The sequence below is a fragment of the Engraulis encrasicolus genome, chromosome 23 (assembly GCF_034702125.1).
Source record: "Engraulis encrasicolus isolate BLACKSEA-1 chromosome 23, IST_EnEncr_1.0, whole genome shotgun sequence".
NCBI classification, from domain to species: domain Eukaryota; kingdom Metazoa; phylum Chordata; class Actinopteri; order Clupeiformes; family Engraulidae; genus Engraulis; species Engraulis encrasicolus.
The window spans coordinates 4,811,235-4,831,588 of NC_085879.1; the positions used below are offsets into that span (position 1 = coordinate 4,811,235).

Consider the following 20,354-nt stretch of genomic DNA (forward strand, 5'->3'; position numbering starts at 1 on the left):
CTAAAAGTGTGTTTCTTACATAGTGTGTCTTTAATCTGGTAACCAAATACTTAGCTCATCGGTTCCTCCTCTTCATGCTGAATCCATACATAGCTCATATGTTAAATTTGGTTTAACTAATCAAAAGTTATAGCAGTTTATATATTTTAGAGCGCCCCCCGCAGGCCATTTTGTTATCTGTGTGTTTGACACTCGAACTCAAATTGTTCTATAGACCCAAAACTTCAACTTGGAAGTGAAAACCAAACTTTAACACCAATTTGAAATGACTGAGCCTATTACGACCCCACTACTAGGGCTAAGCCACCCCTGTCTCTCAAACCTAGTAATGCCCCCCCCCTCCTTCTCTCTCGTGTTTGTGCGTGTACAGGGCAGGAGTGCATGTGTATGCATGAGCCGCAAGCATACTAATAGAATTTTCTCTGCGGAAATGCTGTCTAGTTCAATTTGATATCAGGGGGAGAAGTGAAGACAATTGATTGTTAACGGAATAGGCTAAGTATAATGTATTGATCCATGTAAGTTGAGAGAGGCACTAATACCCTATCACTTCGAAAAGTTCGTTGTTCAAAGTCTTTACTTCAAGCACATCTGACATGCATAATCTGCTGCTATTAAAAAAGACAAATAACATACAAAGGAAAAGTCTACATTCCCAGCACTACAAAACTACCCTAACCTAATTTTACAGATAATTTAGAGATGAGCTAGTTTAATCAAAGGGGGTCCTGTGAGATCGAAATAATTTCAAGAAACTATTTGAAGTCTTTGATACGGTGGTGCTTGTGCCCTGTGTCAGCTGTGCGCGCACATCAAGTGAATGAATCTGGGAGACGGCAGCGGGGCTCTGCTCTCCAATCCCTGCGCAGCGCAGCGCAGCACACCAGCGCGGTGGCTTTGAGCAGTTAAAGATGCGTGGGGAAAAGACCGGAGCTCAGATACATTTTCGGAGGCGTCGCAGTGCTCACCGCTAGAAGATAAACTCCATACGTTTTTGTGTTTTGTTGAGTTCAGTTTCATTTCAAGACGATTACGCGCAGATGACCTGACGCGAATGAATGAAGCACGCGTGTGACGTATGGGGGGAAAGCACAGTATGAATGAGAGGATGAGAACCAATTTTGTTGATCGAGGGTCGGATTGATATCGCTGAAGTTTTTCATTTTGCCCCTAAGCGTCAAGGCGGAAACAATAATGAACCATTTATTTTAAGTTCACATGATCATAGACTGAACCCATTTTTAAAATGTTGGGGGTGACAGCAAGTGATGTGGACATTCTTTTCTGAAACTTTTGGAACGGGTTGCATTTGTATTTTCATCAGGTTGTGTGGTGTGGGACTTTGGCGACCACAACATTACGCATTGCATTGCACATGACAAAACAAGTGGTATGGTGGACGAGCTACTTTCAAGTGTCCCATGGATTGCCAGAGGCTGGCAGGATGGTAGAGGGCACCGGCTCCCCCTTGAGTAACACTTCATCCGAAGATGGGGGTACAAGGGAGCTCGACTTCCCCTGGGTCGCCACGACTCTGGCCAGCGTGCTCATCACCACTATTATCGTGGACATCTTTGGCAACCTGTTGGTCATCATCTCTGTGTTTAGAAACCGAAATCTCAGGAAAGCAGGTGTGTATGATATTAATACGTTATGTGCTACGGTCAAAACAAGTGTGTAATGTTCTTTTTTTATGCCTGCAGTCACTTGTCCAACTACAGTGGGCAGCAAAAACTTTAATCCAGGCACACTGGAGCGCGGTCTATCAGTTCATTCTAATACGTCGGTACTTGAGTCAGTTGTTGGACTTGTCTAAAGTGGCACTTTATGAATAGTAGTCTATGCTATGGTCTACGTTTCTGGAAAATTCGAAACCAAACTCAGAAAGCAACTAAGTCTCCGGCTATGCCGCGCGACTAACAGACGTAATTGTAGGCTATTTGCTGTATAGCCTAACCTGAGCACATTACTGTAACTGCTCTTGGTTGTAATGTTGCTTAGTGACCTGTTTTGCAAGTGAGTTTATGGACAACAGGCCACGCCAACACGAGATAACGGGTATTTAAATCCCAATTGGCCTACTTCTTACATCACTTGGTGTGAAGAAAATGAAGACTGAGGAGGATAGACGACATGATTGGAATATGCAGAATTCAAAGTCATTATAATATAGGCCTATCAATCACTATCACACAACCTTTGCTGCAAACGTTTGTCTAAATTGCTGTGCTTTTTTGAAGTTTAGCAAAGGTAACAATTTCAATGTAACAATTCGAAAGTGATTCCATTGAAGGATTTCTACCAATCCAGAGGTTATTTTACGCATGTGAGAGTATTGCTGGGTGAGATGACGCTTCCCATTTTCCTGAGTCGTTGAAGCATAGGCTACCTGCAGAAAGGCCTGATGCCCACTCAACCATGTGTGTCCCATACGCCTGTCAAGGTCCTGACAGGTGGCCAAGCCTGTCGCAGGTCCCTACCAGGGTCGTCTTTATGTGCTCCCAGACCTACCAGACTGCACTACAAAATGTGTTACATGTTTTATTCACCACATGTAACCATTCTGATTAAAGGATTTGGTCTTCATTGCAGTGTTACACTGCCAACCCACAATAAGTAGAGATGGGTTTCTGTCGACAGCTGTAGGTCAATATCATATAGGCTAATTTAATATATTCAAGTTAAGACCACAGAAGAAAACACTTCAGCTGCCAGGGTTTTAGAATGAATCTTTGCACTTCAGATATGAATCATTAGATTATCTGCATTCAGTGTGCGTAGTGTTGTAGTATTTCCCATTCCTATAATTTGAAGGGGGAAAAAAACACAGTACAACAATGCAATCAAAGGGGTCTGTGATTTGCATGAAATTGCACACTGTCTAAAAGCTATTCACCGCAAGGAACCCTCATTGATGAAAAGCCACTTTTACTCCTGGAGAAGAATGGACGGGAGTCACGGCGCAACTAATTGTCATCTTTGATTCTACAGCATGGTCTCCCCTTCACACGCCCCTTTCCGAGTGACGTACAGACCCTTCCAGATTTCATTTGCCTCCCATTCATCGGCTCGGGGAGCTAAAATCCATTCATCAGTCATCCATCTGTACGGCATGCTACCCCACCTCACCCACCACCCCACCCCCCTCAAAGCAAATCACTTTTCACCAAATGACTTTATCAATACACATGCCCTTCATGCTGAAAACATCAGTCTGGGAGTGAGTCATGACCCAGGTTGGTATGCAGTGGACCACCAAGAGTGGAGACGCAACTGTAGAATAGTGTGTGTGAGTGTGTGTGTGTGTGTGTGTGTGTGTGTGTGTGTGTGTGTGTGTGTGTATGTGTGTGTGTGTGTGTGTGTGTGTGTGTGTGTGTGTGTGTGTGTGTGTCTGTGTCTGTGTGTGTGTGTGTGTGTGTGTGTGTGTGTGTGTGTGTGTGTGTGTGTGTGTGTGTGTGTGTGTGTGTGTGTGCGCGCGCGCATACGTGTGCATGTGTGTTTGCACTTGACCGCCAAGAGCGTGCCGATGGATGTATAGTGTGTGCAGCAGCCTCTCACGCTTAATCAGGCACAACACGTCACGCAGACTGGGCCAGAATTGCTATCGCTATTGAGCCCATCAAATACACGTTTGTTACTTCACAGGCATCAAGAGGCGACAAGATGGATGTTGTCTCAACAATGTTAAAGCACATCTTTAAGCAATATCAATCTCACCGAAGCAAAGGCAAAGCAGAGGCCATTGATAAAAGGCTTGGCTTAACTCAGGACTTTTGATGAGAAAAGGCTTAGTGGCGAGACCTTGGCATGTACTACAGAGGCTGGTGTGTGTCTGGACAGGTCAGGCTCTTGTGCTTACACATGGTGAGATTGGTTGGTGTACTGGACTTGCAACCTTACTTGGCAACCAATAAATGTGAACATAAAACTACTGGCCTACATTTAAAGATCTTGAAAATATAGGTCTAGAAAAGTTGTTTCCATAGGTTCCTTTTACAATACATCACACAAAATGGTGATTAGAATATATGATGTGTCATCTTTGAGGAGATGTGCTTTGTTCAAACACAAAAGAGCTGCTAGTGTAGGTGGAGAATGAGCTCCATAGCAGAAAATAACTCCTTGTCACTTATTCTGTATTACCGTGCCGTTTTTTCCTCCTTCCAACTAGCAGCGTGTATGGCTCTCTGTGTGCCACACTGACAAGTTTACCTTCACAAATGACAGCAGTAATAAGATTTTGAGAGTTTGAATCATTTTGTTTGTATTCCTTTAATCTGTCAAAAGACATAGAAAACAGAACACTTCAAACCCAGCTTTTCCACTTTTTGTGCCATTTCTGGGTAACTCAAAGTTCAACACACAAATAACCATTGGGTGCTTGGTTAAAAAGGAGTGCATGACTGTGTTGCGTGGATGAGATATGATGTTACAACAACGGCAATATGTTATGTAGGCTATTTTTCATTGACATGCCTAAGGCTTACTGTATATAATAATATGATATGCCAAGGTGTTTATGAAATGCTGCTAAGCATGTCATCCTGCTCTCTTTACAAGTCATCAAGTGAACTCGTGAGGTGAATTGGATTTTAAAGTGCCCTTCAAATAAAAAATGAGTCACCTTTAGCGTAATGAAAATATTAATTTTCATACCTCTTCCATACCTCCCAAGTAATCCTCCAAGTGGATGTCTGTATCCGTCAACTTCATATTGCTAATACAACCTGTGCCTGGATGGAACAATGTCCTTGTTGTAATGGGCAGGAACACAATTGCTTCTATTACAAATGACAGTCGTGCCTTCTCAAGTTGGCGCAGGAACAATGGGGTATTTGGAAGATGTGTGGACCATGTATATGTGGATGTATTGGCAGATTTTATTATAAGTATTTGGATGATAAATCTTGATGGCCACATCACTTGAAAAACATAGAGAGCGTGTGTGTGTGTGTGTGTGTGTGTGTGTGTGTGTGTGTGTGTGTGTGTGTGTGTGTGTGTGTGTGTGTGTGTGTGTGTGTGTGTGTGTGTGTGTGTGTGTGTGTGTGTGTGTGTGTGTGTGTGTGTGTGAAGTGTGTAAAGCAATAAGTTGAGTATCCTGTGCATTTGTATATCACAGAGTTCTATGAACTCTTTTTATTTCTTTTTTTTCTTTAAAAAAAAAAGGTAAGGCAGCCATATTCACAAATGATTCACTAGTTGCTAGGGAACATGTAAGATTAATGAACATGTCTGCAAGCAAGGAAAATACAATAATAGCTACATTCAATCAACCTTAAATGCCAAAGAACACCCTTTAAATTACGATTAAGCTAAAATTGGACTGTCAGATGGATTTGACACAACAAATACTTGCAAAGAGTCAAGTTTGAAGCTATATACCTGTAAAGTACTTCTAGACCTAAGCTGAAACTGTTATGACCTCATAGGGGCTAACACATAGGCTATATCAGATTTATTTGCACAAATTGATATCATTCAAATCACATTGATGTTTTTATATGAATTCTAAAAATTGTGTTAAATGGAGAGGGTCTGAGTAAACCCTATCTCTTCATTGGCTCCCACTCGGAGAGGTTTCTTACCCGCTTCTCCTTGGCAATGCAGAATCTTTTTAGCCTTTGGCACCCAACACCTGGCCCTGCAGTGGCGGTTGCTCATGGTCACTCAGCATGCAAGTCAAAGTCACATTGACTGTGTTTCTCAGTTACGATATATTAACGAGTTAAAAGTGGGGCAGGAGAGCTTTTTTAACCACTCTGATTGACATTATTCAATATTCACACAATATTCACACCCACACCAGTAACCAGCAATTTAGAGGGTTTGCCACTAAAACTCAATATTTTTCAAGTGCAAAATCATGGAAAGAAACAAACATATTGAACTGGTCAATCAGGAAGGTTTGATGAAAGAGTGGTGATGTGAATGATCAAAATGTAGCCTAGCCTGGAACTGTTTTTCTAAGGTTTACTTGGCCTTTATGACGGCCCTTAAGTTGAAGAGGCTCTCTGAGGGGAAGCATTATGATGAAGAGAGTTTCATGGACAACTTCTAAACCTGCATCGTAAGGTCCCTCTTAGCTGCTGTGTTTTATGGGAGTGCAATGACAGGTCAGTCCCAGTGGTTGGACAGTCATCAGTTGATTATATCCTAGCTGACTTCATATGTGACAGTTGTGTGATGCCATTTGAAACGCAGATGCTTCTCAAGGTTACATCTTATTTAACTTGATTTCAGCCAGCTGAAGCCGAAGCCGAAGGGAAGTGTCAAGCTTCTTATTGATTGTTGTGCAAGAGGGAAATGGAAAAGAACACGCTGCATGAAAGCAACACTAGTTGCTTACACAACAGTAGTTTTCATCTTTGGCTGTCCTACAGGTCAGAAGTGGAATTGTTTGTCACAAAAAACAAAATATGCCAGATCTGCACATTTGAACTCACTGGAGTTTAATTCTCTGGAGGGCAGTCAATTCAGAAGTCACCCCTTCAAAAACTGTTGATCCACTAATACCTCTTTTCCGCTGCTGGTTTTCTGGTAGGCCTACAGCTCGACACAGCAGGACTCGGCCACCAGTTTTTGCTTTGCGATTGAGCGGTGTCGTACCTATTCGAAAAGCAAAAAGTGGCGTTCCAGTCGCGCTGTGACAACCTGTAGGCCTACCAGAAAAACGGCAATGGAAAAGAGGCATAAGTGTAAATGACTTTGGACACCATTGAAGTTTGAAAAAAAAAAACCCATTCAGTATCTCCTTGCTTATTCGCCTTTTGCGTCTGATTGCCTTACCTGTATGGAGAAACACTGTTAGCACTGTTTCATCACTATGTACAAAGTATATAGAACATTTAGTCTGGCTTGCCAGGCTATGTAAAGAGCATTGCTTCAAAAATTGAAAACAGGTGAGACAGCTATTAGGCTTAGTGGAATTTTGAAACGTGTTTGCATCTTACAGGTCAAGGTCAAGGTCAAGGTAAATTTTATTTTCCCCGTGGGGGAAGCTCAAGTGGCCAACATTACACTTATCTCCTCAAGACATATAAACACATAGACAGAAAATAGACAGTTAGACATATCACATTAAAATAAGTGAAGTGAAGTGAAAGCCCATTGGGAAACTCCAACTCCCATTGTCATTGTGAAAATAAGTTGGTGATAAAAGGAGGAATGTACAATAAAATAGCAATAGGAGATAAAAACAGAACATAAAAACAGGATAAGAACTGTGCTGTGTAAAATAAATAAAATGCAAAAATGCAATGCAGCAGCCATAAAAGGGCTATAATATACTTATACGTAAACCATTGTTTGCTGATGTAAACTTCAGTCAGACTATCTTTCCGCTTACAGTATTCCCGGTCTCGTGATGCAAGTTCTGCAAACATTTGCCATTCTGTTAATGTATAAATGTGAGTCCAATCTGATACTTTGCCACAGTAGTGCCTGTCTTAAATCACCACCAACGCTCGCAATAGTGTTATGTTGTTTAACCCATTGATGCCTAAAGCACCTGCTAAAAAAGCCTGCTAAATGCCTAAGCCATTGTTGGGAGAGTTGCCCTCAGCCTATAAAAACCTAAATATCTCAGCCTCTGATGCACATAAAAACCTGAAATAATTTGCATTTTAAACCGCAAGACCCTCATCTAGCATTAGAATGTATTCATTCAACTTTAACATACCCGCATTTTTATCAAAAAAGCTAAGATCTCAAGAGCCTGAATGCAGCGTTTAGTCGCTCCAGGCACCAAAGGCCGATCAACATAAACAAGTCATCAGGCTAAAACGTGTTAAAACAAACAAAATAAATAAATCATAAACAACTGTACGGATTGATTAAAACCATTTCAGATCAGACTCCCGAAAGGGAACGTCTTATCCCAAGTTTGCCTGAGGCCTACGTAAATACTCAGAGTGAGCCAAGCAAACACAAAGAGCCCTGGAGGTTTCATAGCACTTGATGTGATTGCTGCTTACGTACGTCCTGCTGCTGAATCTACTCTGTGATATTGACTTGCCACCATGCGGTTGGTGCTCTCTCTGTGTGTGTCTTGTCTTCCCTGCAGGAAACGCCTTTGTGGTGAGCCTGGCGGTGGCGGACCTGCTGGTGGCCGTCTACCCGTACCCTCTGGTGCTCACCGCCATTTTCCACAACGACTGGGTCATGGGCGACCTGCACTGCCAGGCGAGCGGCTTCATCATGGGCCTGAGCGTGATCGGCTCCATCTTCAACATCACCGGCATCGCCATCAACCGCTACTGCTACATCTGCCACAGCCTCAAGTACGACAAGCTCTTCTCCGACAAGAACACGGCGTGCTACGTGCTGCTGGTGTGGGTGCTGACCACCCTGGCCATCGTGCCCAACTGGTTCGTGGAGTCGCTGCAGTACGACCCGCGCGTCTACTCCTGCACATTCGCCCAGTCGGTCAGCTCGCTCTACACGGTGGCGGTGGTGGTGGTGCACTTCATCCTGCCCATCGCCATCGTCAGCTACTGCTACCTGCGCATCTGGGTGCTCGTCATCCAGGTGCGGCGGCGCGTCAAGCCCGACAGCCGGCCCAAGCTCAAGCCGCACGACCTGCGCAACTTCCTGACCATGTTCGTGGTCTTTGTGCTGTTCGCCGTCTGCTGGGCGCCGCTCAACCTGATCGGCCTGGCCGTGGCCATAGACCCGCGTCTGGGCCAGGCCATCCCAGAGTGGCTCTTCACGGCCAGCTACTTCATGGCCTACTTCAACAGCTGTCTGAACGCTGTTATCTACGGACTGCTCAACCATAACTTTCGCAAAGAGTACAAAAGGATAATACTGGCCATTTTTAAGTTCCAGTGTTAAAGGGATATTTTCAGGTATTTATTATTATTTCTAGGTTTTATTTATTTATCAATTAATTTATTTATTTATTTTCACAGTTTGTGTTATTCGATAGGGATAAGCGAAGGAGGTTCAGAAGAGGGTGATATATAAAGGAAAGTGTCCGGTTTACTGTGAATTATCCAAAAGTTTCCCCGCAGCTGTTACTTTTCAGCTATAGACCAGGCTGCTGCTGTTTCTTGTCTTTCAAGTCAGGAGATTTGAAGTGCTTTCAGAAGGATGAACTTAACTGAATAGGTAAATACCGTACACATCATTGCTGTGTCTGACTGTAAATTTGCACTGATTAATCATTATGATTGGTGGAATTGTTGTGGTTGACTCACACATGTAGTCAAAGGACACCCGCTGTCCTGCATGGTATAGTCATAAAGGCCGTATCTTATAGAGAGAGCTATGAGTACCAGTATAAATACCATCAAGTATAATATAAGAGTGTATAAGTTGAGCTTTGTGGAGCTTTGTCATCTGTGCTTTCCTCCCGTTGCTTCATATGTCAATTAAATGATATCCCATGATGCAGCATGTCACCATCAGGTTGACACTGCTGAGTTTGGTGTTCACAATATCAAATATGAATCGCTATCTCTCCCTGTTAGGGCCTCCGCACATTGGCTCCGACAGCACTGCAGAGCACTTTCGCTTCCAACACAATTCCGACCCCCAAACCCAATTGCACAGGAACATAGCATGGATAGTCAATGGGCGGCTCAGACAAAATAGAACTCGTCTGTAATCGCTAGCTGACATCCGCGAATGTGTGCGGGGTTGCATTGACAACAATGGAATCGAACTTTGGCGGAGCAGTGCTCTGCACTTTGTTGGAGCCAATGTGCGGAGGCCCTTAATTGGCTTTCGGATGCAACAAAACTTGATCACACTGGCCATCTTGCATATTGAATTTTATTTTTTTAACGAAACAATACCAAATCTTTTAATATAAATAATTTCAAAAGAAAAATATACAGAGAAAAAGAATGTGGCATTGTGGATGTACAACATTATGGAATTATTTTAGTGAATAGCTTCTCATGTTCCCAAAATGATTCAGCACATTCAGAGCCTCGCCATGGGGAGTCTTTAGAATTTCACGTCTTCAAGCTCCGATGGCGGGGTTACTGTGTACACGCAAGGCACTTCTGATCAAATATTTTATCATCTTCCCTTACAATCGTCCTTGTATAAACGGTCCCTAAGACCGCTAATGTAAACCGATTAAATAAGAAAATGTAAACAGTGCTTATGCATTCTTTTAAACCGATTATATTTAAACGAAACGTGCCCCATATAGTGCTAGTGATAGCATCACCCCGAATACTCCTTTCAACTAGCAACTCATTTTCAAACCACTCAGATACTACATATGCCTAAATCCATGAATGTTTTTTTTTTAAACGATTCAATGCACAAGAAATGGTGGATTGTTTTGTAACATGATTAGTGTTAACCGTTTTTCAGCTCAGAAACTCGGATTTCATTTCATGCATTTTTCAGGCATTTTATGCCTAAAAAGACATTGTCCACAGGTTTGCACATTGTCATTAACAGACTGCTGGGGTATTATATTTATGGAAATATTTTTTTATAAATCTTCACAATGGAGGACAATGTTATGAATGTAATATTGAGTGTAATTGTGTCCAGTATATTATACACAACCAAGAGAAAACATTAAAGACACTGTGCCATTAATAATATTATTAATAATAACAAATTTCATCACTGCCGTATTTGTCAATTCATTTCTGATACATGAGGGGGTTTCAGACAGTATTTCATACAGTACTTTCACTATAGGTGCCGGAAAGGAGGATGCAGTGGTGCATTTGCATCCCCACCTTCAGGCTCCCTAAATGAGGCTTTATCTACTTTTACTGCAGGTGAAAAAGTGGATCGCACTCGGGTTCTTCTTTTCTTCTTTTTTATTTTTTTATTTACATAGCAGCAGAAGTGTAGACAAACGTTTCGGAAAAAAATAAAAAGAAAAAAGAAGAAAAGAAGAACCCGAGTGCGATCCACTTTTTCACCTTCAAAGTTATTCAACTGGAGACACACCACACGGAAGAGCGCGGTGTATGAACTACTACTTTTACTGCAGGCAAATGAGTGGAGAGCAGCAGCAGTAACATTGTTAAGAAATAAAGAAAGAAGAAAAAAAATGCACCACCACTTTAAGACTCGCCCTTGACTCTCACATGTCAAAGGGGACCTGTACAAGGATAAACCCAATGATACCCTGATGGAGTTAATGGACTGTTGGCTGCTGTCTACCGAACTTGACTGGTGTGTATAAGGTAATAAAGGATGGCGGAGACTTTTTTTCAGGCCTAGGAGCTGTAAAAGCTTGATCACGCATTTTATTGCCTTAAAATGTCATGGCTAAATGGCTAGGGTTCAGGTCATGAAAATAACCAAGGCACTCTTCTTCTTGGTTAAAAAGCTTTTAAAAAACTTAGCTAGTTCATAGTGGAACTGGTTGAAATAGCCAACATGTTTCGGCCAACAATGGCCTTCATCAGGGCTTTAAAAAATGTCAAAACTCCCCCCACTTCTCTGGCCTGGGTGTCTGTGTTTTAGCCCTGAGGGTTGTGGGTTTGATGCCTGATACTGCCAGTTGGGTGGGGGCAGGGCGGGGATTACACTACCAAGCACTCTCCCCCATCCTCCTCCATGACTGCCGCTTCCTTCAGGGGGCCACCTGTTGGGATGCTGAGTAGTGTTGCCACCTGTCCTGTTTTTTCCCCCCTGATTGTCCTGGATTTTGATGGTCAGCTCTGGAAAAAATATAGTATAACATTTTACATTACATTTAGCAGACGCTAAAGCGAGCTAAAGCTAAAGCAAGGAGGACATTCAAACAAGTAGCCTACAGCGTGTGGGGTCAGTACAGAGTACCATGGGTGCCGCGAGAGGGGGTAAGGTATTACAGATTCTAAGGGCCCGGCAGCTCTGACAGGGCCCTGGAAGGATGCTGATAACAAAATTTGTCATTTTGGGGGCCCATTTGATTTGAATCTTTCATGGGGCCCAAAATTTGTATCAGCGCCCCTGCAGAGTACAGCCGTATACAAGTAATGTAGAACAGATAGAGAGCAGAAAAATAGTAGAGGACCAATGAAGTGTAGTGCAGGTTAGTACCCACTATTAGAGGTGAGTAGAGTTAGTTTACAAGTAGCATAAGTATACTTTCCTTGGCACTAGATGAAGGATGCCATTGGAAGCAAGCAAAAAGGTCGATTGAGTTTGAAATGTCCAGGTTTTCTTGTCAGACAGAGGTGGCAACGCTATTGCTGAGGAATAAATGCAAATTTGTCATGCGCACTGCGTGCTGTGCATCACAAATGCCAATGACGTTCACCTTCACATGAAACAGGCTGCGGAGGGAATTGATCAGGGGCCACAGAGTCTGTTTTTTTCCCCTTCTTAGCTCAAAGGAAATGGGAGCTACTGCACGTCACACATTTGTGGCCATGTCGGGAAGCATTACAGAGAAAGGGCCGAGACATGACACGACACAACATGTCCGCCACAGGGCAACACGAGGCACGCAGCCTCCATAAGTCCCCACATCCGACAAGGTGGGTCACAGCCGCAGGTGCAATTCTACCCTCATCTATGCACGTATGTAGGGCCTGGCCTACGCAAGCACACACTCTCGTGCGCGCGCGCACACACACACACACACACACACACACACACACACACACACACACACACACACACACACACACACACACACACACACGCGCACGGGCGCACACACACGCGCGCACACACAGAGACACAGACAGAGACACACACACAGACACAGTCACACACAGACACACAGATACACACACACACACACACACACACACACACACACACACACACACACACACACACACACACACGCACAGGCGCACGCACAGACACACACACAGACACACAGACACAGACACAGACACAGACACAGACACACACAGACACACAGAAACACACACACACACACACACACACACACACACACACACACACACACACACACACACACACACACACACACACACACACACACACACACACACACACACACATCAGATGCAGAGAGGGCATGCTACCCAAAACAGAGGTTGGCTTGGCAAAGGAGAGGAGCAGAAGTGCACCTGTCAGGAAGGATAACTTTTACAAGTGCCCTCACGGCCTGATGGCCTAATAAATGGAGCTAGAATGGTGTGTACTGAGAGAAGGATAAGAATCCACAGCAGGCCAAAATACAGTAAAGCCTCATTTTATTCACGGAAAATAAGGTTGCAAACAGGGCCGGATTAAGATGGCCCAGGGCCCTTAGCCTGCAGGGCTCCCCCGCCCCCCGATGGTTTCACGACAAATTTACATAGACAGTGTCATACTTATGAGCTAGGAAAGCAAGGATAACTTGCCTACCAACTGTGCTCAACATAGCATAAGACTTTTTAAATATCGCATCTTGTCACAATTCAGCAATTTTTCACTTCTGTCAAATTGGGCCCCACCTAGCAGGTGAGGGCCCCTAGGCTGCAGCCATATCTAGCCTGTGCGCTAATCCGGCACTGGTTGCAAATATGACTATCACTACAGTAATGCATTCGGCAAATGGCCAGCAATATCCTCCCGTTTAAGAGAGCTCTTTAAGGAAATATGAAAAGCAGATGAAGCATGGCGGAGAGGGGCAAACGTGATGAGATGTGTGCTTTGTGGACGAGCGGGCACAGTCGTTCTGAAGAGCGCCTCGTGGTTATTTACACTATTACACGTCGATTTCATAGCCAGCGCTAAATGCATATGGGCTACATCTCAGTGTATTAACCCATAATGAGCCCATGCCATGGTAAAGTGAGGCCATCAAAAAACAGCCTCTGGACATGAAGTGTCAAGCTGGCACGGGAGAAGGCCACTCATGCCACAGGAGAATGTCAGGGCATAAAATCCACCAGCCACGGCGCACCCATGAGCTCACTGCTTGGGTAACTGCAGCCATGAACTTCCTCTGAACTTGCTCACGGCTAGCAAACATGCGTTGCCGTGAGGGTAGGTGGTTTAGTAGGTGATTGTGTTGCCGGGTGGTGGGTAGGGGCAGGTGATGGGATCGATATGCTAATATAATGCCTTGTGCCAGGCTTTAAGGCGTGCTTGCTTACATGAACACTTGCTTAGCATTCCTTCCATCACCTACCAGCAAGCGACTTGAGAAACAGAGATCAGAAATGGACAGACTTCATTGTATAAAAGCAGATAGGGGGAAGATGTCGTAGCCTCTTAGAGCAGATGGGATCGCCAGCGGGCCTATTCACTATTTGCTGAAAAGACAGATTAAGACATAGCCATTACAATATTGCTGACAGTAAGGTTATAACAGGCTCCGTGCCAAGGGGTTAAAGAACAAAACGGCAGGGTGTAGAAATACAAAAGATGTATTTGTTGATAGTTCACAGGCTTAATTAAATGTTCATTAATCATACACTGTATGTATTCAGTGTATAACCCCCAGAACACTTTACTTTACTTTACTTTACTTTATTTCTTCAGGACATTGCACATTAATGAACATATACATACATGTAAATGTGCCAGATTATAGCCCAAGGGCTAATTTCCATCTGGTGTCCAAAATAGGCAGGCTAGATGTTTACAAGCAACACCAAGTAATTCTTACTTTTTTGTAGAAGTGGGTAGTGGGGTGGTGGCTGGGTGGGTGGATAAGTCATGCATTTAACATTATGCATAATTCCTAACCATAAAATGAAGCTTTGTTGCTGGTACGTGTGATCTCCAAAATTAAGTCTGTCAAGCCTTTTAAAATATAGATACACAAGTAAGCAGAAATGCAAGGTCATGACCATCCATGCAGGACATTTTTCAAAAGCAGACCTTCTTTGAGTCTATTCTCACACCATGTCTTTCATGATGATAGATTTCATTATAATGCATCGGTAAAAAGTGGCCGGTGCATAATCATCTGCTACACCAGCATACAGGGCAGCCGACAGGTGGGGACAAGCGGGTATGTTGTCTCAGGCCCAGACAGAGAGGGGGCCCAGAATTGGGTCTTCATTACATTGTATGCATTGTGTGGGGGGCCCTTTCAGAGGACTTTGTCCTGGGCCCAGTCAGTGCTGTCAACAGCCCTGCCTGCATATTACCAATAAAGACATTCTTCACGTGCACTGCTCATTGGCATGGGCACACAGTAGTTTATGGTGTGTGGATGTTTGAGATGCGTCCACATTTGAGATCACCATAAATTGCCCCGATCACTTTTTCCACGAATATAATGCGAATATATGAACCATGGGCAATGTGGGCAATTGAGGCCCCAGCACGTTCAAAACAAACACCCCTGCTCATTGGTGACAACTACCTGATGCACTTTTCAATTCAATTCCATTCAATTCAATGACTCAATTCAATTCGTCAACACAAAATAATTAAGCAAATGAAGATTATTTTGTGCTATGAAAATGAATTGAGTTATTGAACTCAATCCCACATCTTCCCACTATTCATCATTGGAGCAGCAGTATAAAAAAGCAACATGCAGAATGTGTAAGTTCACAAAACTATTTTATTTAGCCATGTATTATAGCACCACTCAGCACACATTGATAAAGCATTATTTTAAATACATCCTGGGCAGCATAAATCAACACACGATTGATATAACTCTTACCAAAGTCATAAACCTACTTTGAAAGAAATCGATGCTACAGAAAATACTCATCTCTGCCGAAGTACTAAATTCATTGTTCGGTTACTAGTGGAACAGACTTGACGTGTGGAACCATTTTGTGAAAGTGAGGAAGGACATCTCTAGGAGATGTGTGACAGACGTGAAGAGTGTCCATAACTATGCGTCCCTTGCATGGCATTACAGTGCACATGTGGCTTCTATGTGAAATCATACATTGAATGACACTTTTGGCAAGCAGTACCTATATATACATATACATAGTCTCATTAAGGCTTTACAAACACAACACTTCAAAATGGAAAACATAGCCTACAGACTGCTCCTGAAGTGTCTACCCTACAAGGAGGTAATCTTTCGTCCGCCCCATGTGTACGCTGAAGACTCTTAAACATCACATTGTAATCTTATATGCGTGATCTTAGGGCTAGAAGCACATAACATTGGTCTTTTTTTTAAAGTGTCTTGAAATGTTCAAGTGTTGTGTAATTGGCTAAATAATAAAAAAACATAAATAAATAAAACCAAGTGTACATGTCCACTTAAACAGAGATGACATACAACACTACCAAATTGTATCCTTATTTTCTTTGATTAAAAGGAATTCCTTATCTGCAGTAAATCAGCCCTGAAACATACTCTTTGCACCTTCCACAGATGTGAGAGCCTACTAATCACTACATGTCTGTGCATTTTGTGACAAATTGTTTAAAACCTTGTGCTTTGGAATTGGAAAAAAGGTAAAAAAAAAAAAAAGGACACCACCAAGGATAGAACACCCACATTTTCAGTTCAACCCACATAGTTTCATTTTCTAGCTTTACCTCAAAACATCTGGTAGGACAGGCGGTGCAAGGGCAGACACTGCTTTAACTGTACATTACTTGAGGAGTGTAATTCTTCACTTAAGTCCCAAACCTGAAAACACACTCATCTTGTTGGAATTCTAACATGCTCTGGCTTTGTCTAATGTGTTTTGTCACAGGAGTCTACACCATTTACCTGCTCCTTTGATCTCTCCATATCTTCTTAAGCCACATTGAGTACACGGACACTTCCAAGTTCTCCTGAGCACACCGTCTTGAGAGTCAACTCTGGCTGGTTTCAGAGAAATTATACCCATCACCCAGGGAGGGTGGTCTGTTAAAAACAGACCTGCCCAAAAATATTAGCTGTGGAGAGGGAATTATGTTTACACTTAAGCGGGCGGTGTTGCACCTGCAACAGCAAGTTTGTTTTGTGTCAAGACCTAAAATAACACATGGAGTGCTGTGCCAAGTGCCACTAATAAATACATAGATGCAGAGGTTTGGCTCAGCTCCTACACTGTAAAAACTGAAAGTTCCCCCAAGAACCTCCAGTTGCCACTGGGGGGGAACCCTAAATATTCTCTGAGATGAAACGCAGAGGGAAGGAGAAGAAAAAAACAGGAATTTTCACCCTTTTCTTGTGAGCAGTACACATTTAAACTATCATCCATCGTATTTGATTTTGTTGGGTAGGGTACCACAAAACATAATATTAGCCTGTATGAAAAAGTGCCAGGTACCTCAGAGAAGTTTAAGGGGTTCCCAAACAGGAGCATACTGAAGGGTTTGTTTGTGAACTTAACTCCTTCAGCTAAAAAAAAAAGTGAATGTGAAATATAACAAAGTACGGAGGTACACATGATTTGCCAGCACATAACCATCATTTCAATGTCAGCATTAGATAATTCACTTAAGATGTCCACTGAAATCATATCACCGCGACATATGATTTCTCATTTTCAAAATTAAAGACACAATACTGAAACAATTTCAAATAATTTACAAACTGTCCATCTATACTGTGTGGTCATAAAAACAACAAATTAATAAGCAGAAAATGAAATATCTTACAAAACATGTCAGTTTTAAAAATGGTAAACAATAAAACAAAAATCAAGGCATTAAAAATAAAAACATTTTCTTCAAGAATCACTGCGTAGTAGACTGAAATGATAATCTTTTCAAAAATAAAATGCGCTGAGACAGTAACAATGCATCACTGATACAATGATATCAATAACCGACGTGGACCGTAATATGAAACAAAAAAACATTAAAACAGCAGTGGGTTGATTCACCATTAATCAAAATCAAGTCATGATGATACGGCACTGTTTTTAAATCAATTTTAGCTTAAAATCATCAGAACTCTCCAATTGTCCATCTCCACGCCTAAAATCAATCAGAAACACTAAACTTCTCCTTCTTCAACACCACCTCCACCATCACAGTCACCTTTACCATGTTCATCATCATCATCATCATCTTCACATGACCTGGAGGTGGAGGCCAGCCGCCCGTTCCTTGTTGCGATTGATGATCTCCACGATGGAGATGTAGGTGCCGGCCACGAAGCCCACGAAGCCCAGCAGGCTGATGAAGACGTTCTTCAGCACCACCCAGCAGGGCATGCCCTCGTTGTGGAAGGTCATGATCTGGAGCATGGGAGGGAGGATGAGGGCCAGGGCACTGCTGCTGATGGAGCCCACCAGGGAGATGACCAGGTCCAGCTCCGGGATCAGGATGGCCAGCGCACCTGGAGAGGAGAGGAGGGGAGAGAGAGAGGAGAGGAGAGGAGGGGAGGGGAGAGGAGGGGAGAGGAGAGGAGGGGAGGGAGAGGAGAGGAGGAGAGGGGAGGGAGAGGAGAGGGGAGGGGAGAGGAGAGGAGAGGAGAGGAGAGGAGGGGAGAGGAGAGGGGAGGAGAGGAGAGGAGAGGTGTCAAAAGTACAAGTAAATTCATGATGCAGGTACATCACTAGCACATGATACTACATACCCGTTACACCAATTAGTCAAATGTACCTAATGAGGTACGGTGGATAGACGGTGCTGTTACTGAAAAACACAACAAACCTAACAAGAACCCACAAGTTTGATCCAACCAGCACAGCATTAGCTTACCGTAAGACAAGTACACAGGTCTGGTTACTTGGATAAGTGGCCTGTGTTTTTTTTACTTTTGACATCTCTGGAGAGGGGGACAGATATTACCTCATGAACATATTATTTTCATGGCTGAATCACTTCTTTAAACATCTATGGGCCTTGGACATTTGGGCCTGTTTTGCAAACCAAGAAAAGGGAAAGCACATCTTTCCCACATCCTTCTTCCATTCTCTCTACGTTAATCAGTTCATTTCGCAAGCCCATAACATCAAGCTCTGCTCAGGTCTATCCTTGTAGAATCCATCAGGTCTTCAGAGAGACTGCAGTTTGTTACATTTAAAAGACCTTCAGTTTTTGCCTACCTCCCCATTCCTATTCCCTTCTCCCCCATTCTTTCTGTGGTGCTTTTTAGAGGCAGGATGTTCAACAACAATCCAGCTCCTTCATCTCAAGGCCACGTCAAAGTATGTCAGTTATGGTAACTTAGAATTTAACCACCAGTGGGTATGGAAAGACATCAGTACCTAAATTGCAGGGGGAAATCCTGGTTTGTGTTCATAGTACATCCCTTGGAGGGCTTGATAACATTTTAAGTGGCCCTCAAATGAAAACGGTTCCCCACCCCTGCCCTACATGTTCAAAGCCTGAAATCCAAAGGGTACGTTGGTAGGTAGACATTGTCCACATTCATGCTCTTAAGATTTCACATTTTTTATTATTTCAAATCATCCTACAATTTAACACGAATACGCTTATACTGAATCTGCCTCATCCTGGCCAGTGGCCACCATCTCTACTTTCTGGTTCCACCCCTGAGTCTTGAGTCATGCCCTTGTCAAACTACTGGATCATTCAGCCTTCAAGTCAAATACAGAGTAGCATACAGGTCAGAGGGAGAGAGAGAGAGAGAGAGAGAGAGAGAGAGAGAACGACAGGAGAAGGGAACAAGAAACAGAGAGTACAAAAAGGCACTGAGAGAGAAAGATGGTGTGACATGAAAACAGACATGAAGAGGTACAAAGAGAAAGAAAGACAGAGGGGAAGAGAATGATGACTAGAGGGATGAGGAGAAGAAAGAGCTACCCTATGCCTAATGAGCCATGCCACTCTGCTTTAAGCTATTTTCACAAGGCACCGCTCCAGCAAAGTGGCTCCTTGATTTGCACACAAGACAAGTTTGACAACTCCCACTTGAATGCAGAATTGATTCAAGCACCGTGGAGAGTTGAAGTCAAAGACCCTCATATCAATCTCTGTTCAGAGAGAGAGTGAGAGTGAGTGAGCACAAGGTGTCAATGAATTAACATCGGAGGAGGTTTTAGAACATTGTCGCCATTTATGGCTGCGATGACACCACTCATTCACCCTGAACTCTCTAAAAGCCTATGGCATTAAAAAAGTCAGACTACCATAAGGGTTAGTCGCAAAGTCTACACGTGGAATAAAAAAACAAAAAAAACAGTGTCATGTGTCATGGCAACCTAATGCAACGTAACAGGTGTGGCTTTCAAGGAGACAGATTGCGGTGACCATGACAACGCTTTCATTACATCAGGAGTGCAGCCGAGCCGACAAGGGGTCATGCTATAGTCAGGGGGGGGGGGGGGGTACCTGATTGCAAATTACTTTTTTAAGACTTTGGTAAATAAATGTCCATGCCATACATTTGTTTGACTTGGGATAAAGAGATGCCTACTTTGATGTACTGGACCCTGTGTGACGCCCAGAAGAGAAAAACAACTGTGACAACAGCTTTGTTAGCGTCAACTGCTTTGTTAGAAACAGGTGTTCTGTAAATTGTGAATTGTAAATTAATTTCTAAAACTCATCTGAAAACTCATCTGAAAACCTCTTTTTTTCTG

At 43.1% G+C, this 20,354-nt stretch overlaps 2 protein-coding genes across 3 annotated transcripts in view; one reads left to right on the plus strand and one right to left on the minus strand.

Annotated features, from left to right (window-relative positions):
* The first annotated feature begins 1,441 nt into the window (after window positions 1-1,441).
* Window positions 1,442-8,832, plus strand: mtnr1al (melatonin receptor type 1A like). Its single transcript, XM_063190607.1, has 2 exons — window positions 1,442-1,631; window positions 8,063-8,832. The coding sequence occupies exons 1-2, from the start codon at window positions 1,445-1,447 to the stop codon at window positions 8,830-8,832; spliced, it is 957 nt and encodes a 318-aa protein (XP_063046677.1). The 5' UTR covers window positions 1,442-1,444.
* Window positions 8,833-17,488: 8,656 nt separating this feature from the next.
* Window positions 17,489-20,354, minus strand: part of slc36a1 (solute carrier family 36 member 1) — a 36,908-nt gene continuing 34,042 nt past the window's right edge. For both annotated transcript variants that reach the window (XM_063190585.1, XM_063190587.1), the window contains one exon: window positions 17,489-18,142. In XM_063190585.1, coding sequence (XP_063046655.1) covers window positions 17,874-18,142 — 269 coding nt within the window. In that variant the 3' untranslated portion in view covers window positions 17,489-17,873. The remainder of the gene's footprint in view (window positions 18,143-20,354) is intronic.